The sequence below is a fragment of the Sinocyclocheilus rhinocerous genome, unplaced genomic scaffold, assembly GCF_001515625.1.
Source record: "Sinocyclocheilus rhinocerous isolate Xijiao unplaced genomic scaffold, SAMN03320098_v1.1 scaffold776, whole genome shotgun sequence".
Lineage (NCBI taxonomy): Eukaryota > Metazoa > Chordata > Actinopteri > Cypriniformes > Cyprinidae > Sinocyclocheilus > Sinocyclocheilus rhinocerous.
The window spans coordinates 276,828-291,762 of NW_015647486.1; the positions used below are offsets into that span (position 1 = coordinate 276,828).

At 38.8% G+C, this 14,935-nt stretch overlaps 1 protein-coding gene across 1 annotated transcript in view; it reads left to right on the forward strand.

Annotated features, from left to right (window-relative positions):
- Nucleotides 1-14,935, forward strand: part of anks1aa (ankyrin repeat and sterile alpha motif domain containing 1Aa) — a 114,890-nt gene that overhangs the window by 51,620 nt on the left and 48,335 nt on the right. Inside the window, exons 9-14 of the mRNA XM_016513676.1 lie at nt 944-1,113; nt 2,120-2,176; nt 2,854-2,974; nt 3,862-3,905; nt 4,639-4,738; nt 14,357-14,859. Coding sequence (XP_016369162.1) covers nt 944-1,113; nt 2,120-2,176; nt 2,854-2,974; nt 3,862-3,905; nt 4,639-4,738; nt 14,357-14,859 — 995 coding nt within the window. The remainder of the gene's footprint in view (nt 1-943; nt 1,114-2,119; nt 2,177-2,853; nt 2,975-3,861; nt 3,906-4,638; nt 4,739-14,356; nt 14,860-14,935) is intronic.

The window sequence follows — 14,935 nt, forward strand, 5'->3', positions numbered from 1 at the left end:
TAAGTTTTACGAACAATTAAAAATAGCGAAAAAACTAAACCTTGCAATTTTGGTGTTCATTCGATTCGGCATGAGCCAAGGATTCAGAGGAAAAAATAATTTTCCTTTTGTGCCTTACGGTTCAAAAGTTATTAGCATAAAGAAATTGCAACTTTGGACAAGTGGTGGTGCTAGAGAGTTGGAGTTAGAGACTCCAAACTTGCTGTGGTTAATGTTGAGACTGTCCTCTATCAGTGTGCCAAATTTCACAACTTTCCCGCAAGAGGTTCTATGGGCTGCCATAGACTTGCAGCGGAAGAAGAAGAAGAAGAAGAACGCCAACGGTTTCAATAGGTGACTACGCACCTTCGGTGCTTGTCCCCTAAATATACACTTTTTGATATACCATAAAAAAAAAATTTTAAAAACAGGTAGCCCATCTGAATTAGGACATTTAGGCTATCCATCTAATAGTAGCCTACCAAAATCTTATTAACAGTAGAAGTTAAATCTTACTGTAGGCTAGTCTTCAAATCTGGGTACTGTCTTACGTTTAAAAACACAAAGGGAGTTTGGTCCCATCAGACTAACGTGGCAGTCACAACTTATGCAGCTGTAAGGTTTTCTTTTTCTTTTGTTTTTACTCGCGATCTTTACAACACGCATTACATTGCATATTTCATGGCACACTCGTTTTATGCGTATTTGGCGCCACCTATTGTTGTGGGTGTATTATTGACATGTCAAAGTCTAGACCCTGAATATAAGACGACCGCGTTTTTTCAGATGTATTTCCAAGAAAAAAACATCGTCTTATATTCGGGTCAATACGGTATATATAAGAAATGTAAATAGCTTTTCTTTTTATGTCTAGCAGGCCAGATGTGAGAGGAAATGCTGCTCGTGGTATCGGTATGCCAGATGTTCTGCAGATGTTGTAATGCGTACGATTGTGTTTTGACAGGAGAAATGGAGCAGCAGGTCAGTGAGCTCATATCCGGTTTGGCTTCGACCCCTGTGGAAGAGAATCCGTATGAAGCTCTGTTTGAGGCGTCCTCGTGTGTCTCACTGGACAGCCTGGCCAGCGGAAAGTCATCGGACAGCGAAGCCGGGAAGGTGTGTGTGCGAGATACTGTATGTTATTTATTTCTTTATTTGTTTGTTTGTGTGTATGCATATGTGTATGTTTATGTATTTGTTTGTTTGTTTGTTTGTGTGTATTCATGTGTGTGTTTATTTATTTGTTTGTTTGTGTGTATTCATGTGTATGTTTGTTTGTGTGTATGCATGTGTATGTTTGTTTATTTATTTATTTGTTTGTTTGTGTGTATGCGTGTGTTTATTTATTTATTTGTTTGTTTGTGTGTATGCGTGTGTTTATTTATTTATTTGTTTGTTTGTTTGTGTGTATGCGTGTGCATGTTTATTTATCTGTTTGCTTGTTTGTGTGTATGCATATGTCTGTTTATTTATTTATTTATTTGTTTATGTATATGCATGTTTGTTTGTTTGTTTGTTTGTTTGTTTATATTTTAAACATTTGTTGGTTGAAATCAACAAATAAATTTTCACAGGGAACAAGAGTTTCTTTTTGAGCTCTTTGATGTTGTCCTTTCAATTGTTTGAGTAAGAAATATATTTTTATTTTCTTATTTGTGGTATTATCTGGCAAATGGAGATGAGGAAGTGTAACTGCTATTTATAAAATCATACTTTTGACTCTAGACTCTGAATGGATGAGCCTCGTCCCAAAGCCTTCATAAAAAAACTTATAAATGCAGATGTGGCTGCACATTCTATATTAATGAAAAACTAATACATTTCATGGCAACCATACATATCCAGTTAATGAATTATATTGCTTGGCGGAAGAAGTATTCATTTATTATGATGTCGTTATTAATAATGCATTTAAACAGTTTATTGAACTTTGCTGTATTTGAACATTTTTTCACCTCTTTTTTTTATTGAAAGGAATAAAGCAGTTCTTTGATAAAGCTTTCTTTGAAATCGGAAGATTTGGTGTAGCACAGTTTCCTCCACTAGATGGAGACTTTGCATAGCGATTTCTTTGAGCGTTTCTTTCAAAAAAGAAATTTTTAGCATGTTTGATAGTGAATTAGTTGAATGTTTCTTACAGAAAGAGCGCCGTCCTCCACAGAATCAGTCTGCACAGGACGAGGATCTCAGCTCTGAGGTAAAATCCCTGTTCAGAGATCCATTGTTTGATTCACATTTTACTAAAATCAAATTAAGTCTGGAATCCTTAATAAATAGCTCTGGAAGAACGGCCCAGTGAAGGGCAATACAAGTGTTGTGACGGTGTAATGAATAGACATATTGATTTGCAGCAGCGCACATGCTAGGGAGCAGAACAATGAATATTGCGGTGAGATGCTGTTGAATCTGTCTTTCCGCTCGCTGACTGCTGTTTCTTCACGTCTACCCAAATCAAACAGCATCCCCATGAATATTAATGCTGTGGATCTCTGCAACACACAGCAAACCTTGGGAGCCCATGACCAATACTAAAACACTCCGGCTCTGTCTCTGCGGCTGGATACAGAGATTCACAACTTCTGAATACTTCACTTAGTTTTATGAACCACTCTGAACTGAAGTAGTAGGCCAGACTTTTCTTACAAAGCTTTTTTTTTTTTTTTTTTTTTTTGATACATTCATGCAGTGTCGGCAAAACATCACTCATTGGACTGTGTCATATAAATGTCAGCCATTCAAACTTAATACTGTTATTAAAACGGTCATCATTTTCATTGTACTGCTGCTCGTAAAGTGGTAGGGACTGTGAAATAAGCGACTGGTTTTTATATCAGCGCTTTCTTCATCACTGAGTCTCTCTCTCTCTCTCTGTAGGCGGTTTACACCAACAGCAGTGTGGATGAACGCGCCGAGCCTCTGGAAGAGGAAGAGCACACATATGAACTCTTAGTCACCGCACAGACCAAAATCCCCAACAACACACAAAGCAAAGCAGGTACACGCTCATTTTCCATGAGACCTCACATGAACCTCATAGATTTGCCTCACTTCTTTGTTTGTTAAACGCGATGAGCTAATTCACATATGCCTTTCCCATATATACCAGTGTCGTCAAGGAAAATAACAACTACCACATTATATTATACTAGAACAGATGTTTTATATTTCTAGTCTTTCTTTAAAATAATCAAACCGTGATGACAAAACGGTATTGTTTTTGTAAATTACGATGAATTATAATTAAAAACTAGAAATGCCATCTAGGCAACTAACTGAAATAAATGTTTGAAGTTGAAGTAGTAAAAGTAAAGAAATAATTAAAATGGTAAAAATAAAAATGGTAAAAGCACATAAAAGTGATTTAAAAATAAGCTGAAAAAAAAGTTTAAGTACTAAGGGTAATATAATATAAAAATAAACTAATGTATATCTGCAGTAATAGAACATCAATAATACTAATATATCATTAGTTGACATCTTAAAAGTGAAGTAAATCAGTATGTCTTAAATTGTCAGGTTACACTTTATTTTAAGGTCCAGTTCTCGCTATTAACAAACCATTAACTATGTCTTTTGCCTCAGTAAGCTCCTAATTTGCTGCTTATTAATAGTCGGGAAGGTAGTTGTTAAGTTTAGGTGTTGGGTAGGATTAGGGATGGAGAGTATGGTCATGCAGAATATGTGCTTTATAAGCACTAATAAACAGCCAATATGTTAATAATAGGCATGCTAATTAGCAGCTGGTTAATAGTGGGAATTGTTCCCTATACTTAAAGTGTTACCAGTTGTCATAAAGTTGTCAGCCCTTTATTTGCTGTATTTTACATTTTGTTTGTTATTGATGTATCTTTCTATTGAATAACTTTAAGTCTTTATCTCCAGATGTGGACGTCTCAGCCAAGTCCTCCAACAGTGTCCTACCTCAGGTGAGAATATTACTGCTTATTAGACTCGAGCTTTGTTCCAAAACCTCACTGCCTACTACTGTACCTACATAGGCAGCTGCCTTATAAGGCAACATGCTATTTGTAACATTTTAGGCAGCAGCACGTATCACTTCACACAAGACTCGAGATTCACACTACATTCCAGTAGAGTTTGATATTAGCATGTTGCTAATCTAATAGCTTTTTACTCTGGGGGAAAACAAAACAAAACGAAGTATACAGCACACACAAGTATTTGGTGAAAATTTTCAGTATTGAAAGAAATAGGCTTATTTATAACCAACATTTCACTTGTTTGTCATCTTGTATTTCTTGTTTTTGATTAGCTTGGCATAGAGATGTTGGATTGCCACCTTTGCAAAAGATGCATGGTATGCTGCCTTAGAATTTGGCTAAAAAGAAGTATGTTAGGAGGCAGAATAATTGAGTTTCCTTGTGGATCCCATGATGCTTTAAAATGCTGCCTGCATAGGAAGCTCTAAGGTTTTTGGAACGGAGCTTTGTTGTTCATTACTTTTTTTTTTTTGCAGTCTCACATCTGTCACGCTGTCCGAACACTGTCTAGTGTGCAGTAGACAGTTAATTATCTCTGTATGCAGCATCTGTTTTGTGTGTGCGTGTGTGTGATATAGACACTGTTTTGTGTGTGATTGTGGATCTGACTAAAGCTAGGAATTCGTTAATATGCAGATATTGGTGTTATTTTTTGCAGCGAAAGACCACTGCACACATTGACCTACGACCTTCAGGGTCCAACACAAACACTCTGCAGCCGCCTGCACCACATTTTAGCACAGGACAGACGTCTGGAGGTGAGTGTGTGCATGTGTGAATGCTTAAGGAGCTTACTTGCTAATGACACTGTAAAAACTCCAAATTATTCTTTATGGTGTTATTGCCATGGTTGAATAGCTATAACCATTTGAGTGACAAATACTATTTAGCAGTCAAAAATGTATCAAGCAAATGAAGACAACATTTTCTCTACTCTGTAAAATGCTTGCCATCTGTTTAAGACTTAGACTTTTGGGCTGTCTTTAAAGGAATAGCTCTTTAAATATTATTTACTCACCCTCATGTCATTTATATGGAGCCCCTAAAGGGACATGGGGAAAACAATGACACGGGAGGAAAATTATATTTCAATGCTCTTGCGTTGTTTAACGAAACCTTTGTGTTCCCTTAGCATGTAGGCGAGAAACTTAGCATTTACCTGTTAACCTTGTTTTCACTCGTTAAACTTTTGCATTCCCCCAAGAAACTTTTGCGTTCGCTCCTAAAACTTCTGTGATTGCTCACAAAACTTCTGCAATCATTTGCAAAATGTTACGTTACAGTACATTCTCTCACAAAACATTTGCATTTCCCTGATAAACTAGCATTTGCTCGTTAAACTTTCGCATTCCCCAATGTGTTTGCACACTAAACTTTTGTTTGCTCATTAAAGTTGTTTAATTATTAAACTGTTGAGTTCGCTTGTTAAACTTTGCATTCCTCCAATAAAATTGAGCTTCACTTGCTAAACTTTTGTTTGTTCGTTAAACTTTTGTTTGCTAAACTAAAGTTTGCTTGTTAAACTTTTGTATTCCTCCAATTAACATTTGCTCGCTAAACGTTTGCATTTGATTATTAAACCTTTGTTTTTGCTCACTAAACTTTCGGTTTTGTTCACTAAACGTAAATTTTTGTTTGCTAAAATTAGATTTTTGCTCGTTAAACTTTTGCGTTTGCTCGCTAATCTTTTGCGTTTGCTCGCTAAACTTTTGCGTTTGCTCGCTAAACTTTTGCGTTTGTTCGCTAAACTTTTGCGTTCTCTTGCAAAACTTTGTGTTCCTCGTTTGTGATGAAAATAATTAGCGGAGGGAGAAAAAATATATATGTATTTCAATATATTTCATTGCTTTTAACCTTTTCCTACTATTATATTCATATGCCATATTTTTTTCATTGCTGTATCCCCTTTTTAAATTTTAACAAATGTTTGTGCTGTTCCTTTCCATGCAAGTTCCAAAGATTAAACTCCACAAAAGTACCACAAAAGTGCTCATTTTTGGTTGAACTATTTCAAAATATCTGCATTTGTCAACAGTTTTGGAGCGAGAATATTGGTAGGAGAATAATGCAAAAGTGGACACATTTGTTATGTCCCTGTGCATTTGTCCCGATTTGTCTCTGTGTCCCTCCCTCATCCTCCTAAAGTCATCGCTCAGAAATCCTTGCCTAACTCAGAACAATGTTTACTCAGTGTAACACGACTCTAGTTAGCATTACCAAGAGAAGGCCTTTGCCACTCTACTACTCTAAAGGTGAGTCTTATGAAGAAACGATGAGAACAGACATATAAAGCCATTATATTGTAGAATGGTACAAAATGTTTGTAATATGGTTGCATTTTCATAATATTGTTGAGAGTGATAAACGTCAGTGTAATTTATATTAACGCCCCGCACTCTCCTCGTGTTTCAAAACAAACAGCAGAAACGTCTCTCCTCGTCTCCATGCCAAGCTTCATAGACCTCAGCTGCCACCTCCACAGCCGTGCTGCGCTCAGCACCTGTCTATTACGCTGCAGGAAATCGGCCTGTAGACACACACTAGCACACACCCAAATAATAGGGTGTGAGCTCGTCATATTTCTCATGTCAGGGTCTCACAGCGGGCTCCATGCGTTGATGTGTTGAAAACGTGAAGGAGGGTATGACCTTAGTGCTTTGGAGATGAAAGCTTCACCCTAAGTGCAAAATCATGTTGTGTGTTTTAGACGTCCCTTCCCTCTTTTAATAAACGCTGCTCACTGTTGGCACGCGCTTAGAAAGCTCTTTGCACTTAGCCGAGGGGATCACAACAGCTGAAGGATGAAGTCAGCCCTGTTACTCTAGAACATTCTGAGAGGGTGACATTACTTTAGTTCATCAGATGTCAGCACTGCTCAAGTGTGCTTGGCTGTGTTCGAAATGGAAAAACTAGCATGCAACTTAATCAGTACAACACTGTATTCTGCCTGCTATTTAAAAAATAGTAAGTGAAATAGTAGACATTCCTAGTTATAGTAGCTATTGATGTCACGCGACTTCATCAAGGTATTATAGGTGCACTTCCATTAAGAAAAAAACAAAACAAACAAAAAACACTTGGTTTACAGTTCTTAGCTGGTTTAGACTGGCTTAGCTGTGGACACAGGCTGGCCAGGCTTGTTTTGGCTGCCCCTCTAAAACCAGCCTACAGACCAACTGACCGAACTGAAAAACTGGAAAATGAGCTCAGGCTTGTTCAAGACACTTTTATAGCAGGAAAGCAATGTTGATCAATGTTATATAATTTCATTCAGTACTGAACATCATTGAAAAAACTGTGCATTCCGCTTGAAAAAATTGCTCAAACAAGCCTAAAGCCGGGGACACACCAAGACAACGGTCAGCCATCGGTGAGCGTCTGTCGGGCTATAGTTTGTTTGGTGTGTTCCACTCGTTGTCTCTCGTCAGGCTCACATCGGCGGTAGTTTGCCCGATTCAACATGTTGTTTCGGCGTCGGGGCTGTCGGCGCAAGTGAGAACTCTTGATTGGATGTTCAGTTTAGTGAATGAGTCAGTGCAGGAGAATTAAAGCGAAAGTGATGAAAACAGGCAAGTATGTGAAGGCTGCACAGACAAAAGGCTGTTATAATGTTACGCAATCTTTTTCCAAGCATTCCAATATGCGACTATTTTCACAACATGAGCCACTTAAAATGAAGAATATTATCAACGATTCTGATATTCAAAATGGTTAGCAAGCGTTGATTTGTTTACGTTTCGTATATCAGTGTATATCATGTACATCCTTGTTTCGGTTTCTCCTTTTAAATACGTTGATTATATACTATCAATATACTATTGATAGCTGCTGATATAGACAGTTAATTCCTCTCACGCTGGCGCAGAACGCACATGTTAGTTTGCAGCCGGCTGTAGTCAGTGTGGTGTGTTCAAGTGCAGCTTTTTGGTCCAGATGCTGGTGAGGCGACAACACCATCGGCTTTCGTCACCGCTAGTTCTTTGAAGTCGGCTTGGTGTTCCTTAAGAAGATCTTGACTGGTTCAAAATGATTTTCCAGCCTGATTAGTTTAAATGAACCCAAACCCCTCTAAGACCAGCCAACAGACCAGTCTGACCAAGATAGGAGACCAATTAAAGGGTTAGTTCACCCAAAAATGAAAACTCTGTCATTAATTACTCACCCTCATGTCGTTCCAAACCCGTAAGACCTTCGTTCATCTTCAGAACACAAATTAAGATGTTTTTGATGAAATCCGAGAGCTTTTTGACCCTCCATAGACGGCAAGGAAACTACCACTTTAAGGCCCAGAAAGGTAGTAAGGACATTGTTAAAATAGTCCATGTGACATCAGTGATTCAACTGTAATTTTACGAAGCTACGAGAATACTTTTTGTGCTTGGAACGACATGGGGGTAAGTGATTAATGACAAAATTTTCATTTTGGGGTGGAGTATACCTTTAAAGTGTTTCAAATCAGTTTAATTTTAGTGTGTGGTCACATTTACCAGTGCTTGCCAAACTTGTGCACATTTGTTCAGTTGATTCAATAGAAATCTGTATATTCGGGAGTTTCACATGAGGGCAAAAATGTTCCCAATGCAGATTTCGCTCATGTTAAAATTTGGTCATAAAAATTCACCACGATAAAAGTGAACCTCTGTGAACTTCTTTGAAAGTGACTTCTGTGTGAGCAGTGCTTCATACATCACTACAATATTGACAGTGTACAATTTTTGTATAAATTTTTTCCGAAATTTCACGAATCAAAGTGACCGCACATTAAGACATTGCATAGACAGAAGACTTCAAGGTACTTTGGCTTGGAACATGCTCACACTGCTTTTATTTCATTGAACATTGAATGATTTAACCAATGCATGCTTGTAGTTACTGGAAACGAACATGTTGTTTGAGTAAACACCTGACTTTCTCTTGGAGAAATGCTGGCTAAAGCCTTTGGTTTGGATGGAGAACAGCACTGACTTCATCTTCTCCAGAGGGCCTTGTTGATTTAAATTGACATCACAGGTTAGGCTTCGGGTCACAAACGCAAACACAGACTCGAGTCCCGAGCGGCCTGTGTGTGTATGTTTTTAGGTGTGTCACTTACATGAGGAAAGTGATTGGCCTCATGGTTCTGTATGTTCCTCCAGCACACACGTCAGTGCCTCACAGAGTGGGCGGTGTATTCAGTCCCAATGCCTCGGAAAACTTGAGAGATGAAGTTCTCAGGAGGGAGTAGCTGCATTGTAGTTTAGCGTAAACCAAATATTAGAGCCGAGTTGAGTTCACTTGAACAGAAACTCACATTGCCACAAAGGTCCCAATGCTCTGATTTTGCTTCAAGATCCAAATTTTGCTTTGGACTTAAAAGTGCGACCCAAAGGTTAGTCTTGGTCATATTTTTTTCTCCTTATGTAGTTTTGTACACTCTTTTCAAGAATGTGAGCTCTTTCAGGTAATTACTGTGAAAGTGGGGTAAAATATTAACATTTTTGCTATTTCTCCATTCATTTTGAAAGAAGCTGGACTTTGTTTAACTGTTGACATGCTTATAGCTAGCTATCTAAATAAAAATAAATCAATTTTATTGACACCGACATCTGAAAGTAACAGTGTCGCCTCCTTGAGGTTTGTTACCGCCTCAGTAATGCAAGATTGTACTATGTAAAACTATGTACAATGTTACAGGTGCATGCAATGTGTTTGTGTACTTGCATACATAATGTTTCTGGCCTTAGGCTCTGACATGGCTGACTTGGTTTTCTTGTCACCGAACACCACATGCGACACCAGGATATCTCTGGTATGGTGGCTGTTTGCCCAGCCGCCTGGCTTGTATCACGGACCTGGGGTTGGATATATCTCTTATTTTGTATGTGTGTGTTTGCCAGAGGAGACGTTTCAGGCAAGTGCATATACAGAAGAAAACCCAACCAGACGAGTACTTTTCACTTGTCGCATTTGCAAATATACACTTGGAGTGTTTGTCCTTGTAGTTCATTCAACATTCTCGCCAGAAGCCATCTATGCAAGAGCACATGTGAAACAGACGTGAATGTGGGACAACAAATTGCAATTGCACAGTCCCACTGTACATGCTTACGTTTCTGTAGCGATAGTAAACCCCAGTCCTAAAGGGGGCGATAGAGTTTCCTAAATGTCTGTCTAGCTGCAAAATCACATAAGGTCTGAGTAGCTCCTACATTTAATGAAGAACTTTGTGCTTTTAAAGGGTCATGAAACCCCAGACTACTTTTTCTGAGATTTTAGCAGAGGTGTTTGTGTTGCACATCATAGAAGACAATGTTAGCATCCGATAATTTTAACTGTTGGAGAAAACTGGTTAATTTTAAGCTTTTTTGCGCTATTTTCATCTTCCAGGTTTAAAATCTACATCGTGTTGACGTCACGATTTGTGACGTGGCAATGGACTAATAGTACATCAATGACGCATCGGTGTCTATTAAATTATTCATGAGACTGCGTGTTCTTATCCTATGAGAAGACGCTTCGCTTAATTATTCACAACAGCATGTGTTGATTTGCTATGACAGACGTTTCAGACTGTGAGATTGCGTACATTATCTGAGAGAAATGTTCATGGATTGAAGAAGAGTGTTTGTTTGTGCTTTGTAATAAGAGTTCGGCACAAACGCGATTCATTCACTTGGTGAGCATAACCGTTTTTACAACTCTGTGACACAACCCGTCAAAAGGCTTATAAAAACGCCACAGAATAAGCATTAAAAGTTATCAGAGGTGCAGCAGCGCATTCATATATATGTTTTCGATGCAGAGTGCAAATGGCTGTGAATTTATTTGTGTTTTTAACTCGATGGGAGTGAAATGAAACTGTCTGAACGCGAAGCTGTGTGTGTTGTCTGTCTCCCCTCTTCCCCCTCCGCTCCGCTGCGCACCACGCCCACTTTTTTAGCGTTTTTTTAAACTGTGTTGAGAACTAATCAGTGCTGAAACAGGGGGTTTCATGACCCTTTAAAAAAGCATACTCTAAATAGTATGAATATGACTAGTATGAATGAAATTCGGACATACTACATCCGCCATGTTGTCATTAACTGCGATTCCATTACCCTTCAAATTGTGCAAATTGAAGTTGCGAATTGAAAATATGGCCAATGGAAACGTCAGTTTCGCAAAAACTTTGCAAGCAAGTTTTTACGGTCGCATGAAGTGGTTTTTCAGGCAATTCGATAAAAAGGAATATTTTGCAAAACTGCAATGGAAACAGTTTTTTCGCATTTACAGGTCACCTGGCATACTTAAAAATCACATGATTATTTTTTTAATGTACTATAACCTCCAAGAAACACTTCATACATGGCCACTCTCAAGTATAAGGGGCTTTTCTTGCCGAAGTTGCGAATTGAAAATATGGCCAATGGAAACATGTCAGTTTCGCAAAAACTTTGCAAGCAAGTTTTTACGGTCGCATGAAGTGGTTTTTCAGGCAATTCGAAAAAGGAATATTTTGCAAAACTGCAATGGAAACAGTTTTTTCGCATTTACAGGTCACCTGGCATACTTAAAAATCACATGATTATTTTTTTAATGTACTATAACCTCCAAGAAACACTTCATACATGGCCACTCTCAAGTATAAGGGGCTTTTCTTGCCATTAATGCTTGGATGACCCTTATTTACACTGCACATGTCTGCGGCGCATTACGGCTCCTACATGGCCACCGAATGCTGATTTCGGCAATTCTAGTCAATGCTTGTGTTTATACCAGCTGCGCTGTGGCTTGTTTCAGAAGTGGCTCTCCTTCGACCTTCGATTAAAAATAATGGATACGTTGTCATTTCGCAATAGTTTTTTTTTTAAAACATATATAAAATATTGCAAGTTTTGCGCAAATCTGAAATGGAAACGCACCTACTGTCACATGGGCATCGCTTGTGTCGCTTTACAGCCAACTCCACTCCCATAAGTAAACTGTCCATCAAATGCACACTTCAGAATGCCAAAGGGGTACGTGTCGCCTACTGTTCACTTTCAGAAAAAAATGTGTGCAACAGCTTGTCACTGGGGCAGGACCCTCAAATTGACACCTTTACCCCTAAATGGTGCATATTAGTACATTAGAGTAGTAATATGTACTCTTAAGGTAATGACAAGCAGTTGTACCCCTAAAGGTACAATTTTGCAAATCTTTTCTGAGAGTGTACATGCACATTCTCACATACTGCCAGCAACATTAATGCATGACTATGACAAACTAAAAGATGGCTGAATAAACCAGAATATTCTGACAATTTCAGTTTATAAGCACATAGAGAACTGGAATCAAAATGTTTAGCTTTAAGAAGAAACATAATGGCATAAAATAATTTAATGCATGTAAAAAATGTGACACTGACCATGTAAACTTATATGAGTGATGCTAAAGCAAAAGGAAGATAAATCAAATACTAAGAAAATCTTAATTCATGTTAATTTAGCAATTTAAGATTTTCATTCAAATTATTATAATACAAGTTTGAAATTTAATTTAATAAAGTTTTAATAAATGTAAAGTTTAATAAAAAAAAAATAATACTAAAACTATAAAAGCAAAAGCAAAAAAAAATCTAAATTATCTAGCCATCTTAGATTTTGGACCCCACTGGTGTATAGAAAAATGAAGCTTGGACATTCTGCTAAGCAACCATTTTATGTCACAGTAAGTAGAACAGCAACAGTATTTTCATTTTTTAGTGACATGTCACTTAGTCTACAGTGCAGTGTCTGCATACACAGAACAAACTGAGTTATACAGACAGTTTACCACAATTGTGCAAATTGAAGTTGCGAATTGAAAATATGGCCAATGGAAACATGTCAGTTTCGCAAAAACTTTGCAAGCAAGTTTTTACGGTCGCATGAAGTGGTTTTTCAGGCAATTCGAAAAAGGAATATTTTGCAAAACTGCAATGGAAACAGTTTTTTCGCATTCTAGTCAATGCTTGTGTTTATACCAGCTGCGCTGTGGCTTGTTTCAGAAGTGGCTCTCCTTCGACCTTCGATTAAAAATAATGGATACGTTGTCATTTCGCAATAGTTTTTTTTTTAAAACATATATAAAATATTGCAAGTTTTGCGCAAATCTGAAATGGAAACGCACCTACTGTCACATGGGCATCGCTTGTGTCGCTTTACAGCCAACTCCACTCCCATAAGTAAACTGTCCATCAAATGCACACTTCAGAATGCCAAAGGGGTACGTGTCGCCTACTGTTCACTTTCAGAAAAAAATGTGTGCAACAGCTTGTCACTGGGGCAGGACCCTCAAATTGACACCTTTTGTAAATTATTTATCCTTGAAAGGTTCATTATAGTACCATATGAATACATACTACTACCTTAATGGTACATATTACTACTCTAAGGTGCTAGTATGCACCCTTTTGGGGTAAAAATGGTACAAAGGTGTCACTTTGAGGGTATTGCCCCAGTGACAAGCTGTTGTACCCCTAAAGGTAAAATAACTGCACTTTTTTTTCTGACAGTGTTTATATACTATGAATTCAGACGTTTTTCACCTGCTATATATTAGGGAAGTAGGAATATTCAGATTGAAGGTTGATGTTATTTTTCTATAAAATGTATATATAACAATAACTGTGTTCAGCAAGATTCTGTATAAACCTTTCCTCCGGCATGACAGTAGTTGTCCTAAAAGAGAAAAGTGAGCGCAGAAGACAATTTCCGCTAATGTACACTGTAGCGCCCCCTGTGGCGACACTGAGAATGCAACTCTCTTTGAAATCAAGCTTGCATTGAAGTATTAATGTACTTGCCTATAGTATGTTTCAGGCCAGAGAGAGAGTGTAAAAAGAGATCTGTAAGTGTGCTGTTCTGGGAGAAGGATTTTTCATAATCACAAAGCAGGGATTTAATTTTTAAGAACCCAACGCATAACGGTGTGGCAAAGTGGTGTTTGTGAGAAAGAGAGAGCGAGTGTGTTTCTTTCACAGTCATCTCTGTGGTATCCTGTTTCAAGCTTGCCACTCATAATGAAGGGAATCCTTAGTGAGGCATAACTTCTCTGGAAGCAAGCCTTATAAAGCTGTGTGCTTGTTAGCAGTTGCACAGCGAGTGAGAGAGAAACAGGGAATAGAAACAAGCAAGTCAGATCTCTATGGAGAAAAGTCAGCTGCTCATAGCCTGCGCTTGGAATTTTCTAACACAGGCACTTTGGAATTGGTGAGCCCAACTTACTTACTTTCTTTCTGCATTTTTTTCTCCCTCCCTTTTCCAGTCAGAAAACAAAACCAGATCTGTTTCAGGCACTGGACAGTAGTGGAGTGGGCGGTTTCATGTTATCTGGTCTAGATACGGCTCCACAGTCCGCCTGTAACTCTCTCACTCTCTCTTTTGTTCTCTTGACAGAGAGCTCCTCGCACGGTCAGGATATAAACGCTGCCGTTCCTGAGCAGTTCACTGGTCTGCTTCACGGTTCCTCGCCGGTGGTCGACTGTCGGGAGGAAGCATTCACACTGCCGTCCTCTGGAGTGAAGTCCGGCGAGGCTTCCAACACTTCGACATCTGCCAGCTCCGCCCCCCTTCCCCATCCCAAATTGGCGGTCACCGTGGAAACCATTCTCCAGGACACTGACCCCAAAGCTATCTACGCCACGGTCCACAAAGAGCCACGGGATTCTTCGTCGAAACACAACTCACCGGCCCGCGATTCTCCGCTGACGAGAAGGATGCCTCCGCCGGGTGATCTCAAGCTAGCGCGTAGCCTTTCGAAGTCCGACTCCGACCTGCTGGTGTCCCCACCCGGTGAGGAAGAGACAGGGTTGGGCGGCCGAAGTGAGTCAGTGTCCAACTGTAGCACCACCAAGAGAAGACTGGAAAAATCACCTTCATTCACTTCAGAATGGGACGAGGTAAGAGCTCCCCCTTGTGGCCTGGATGTACCGTTCTTCTTACATTGTACACAAACACAAATGAATAGGAATAAAT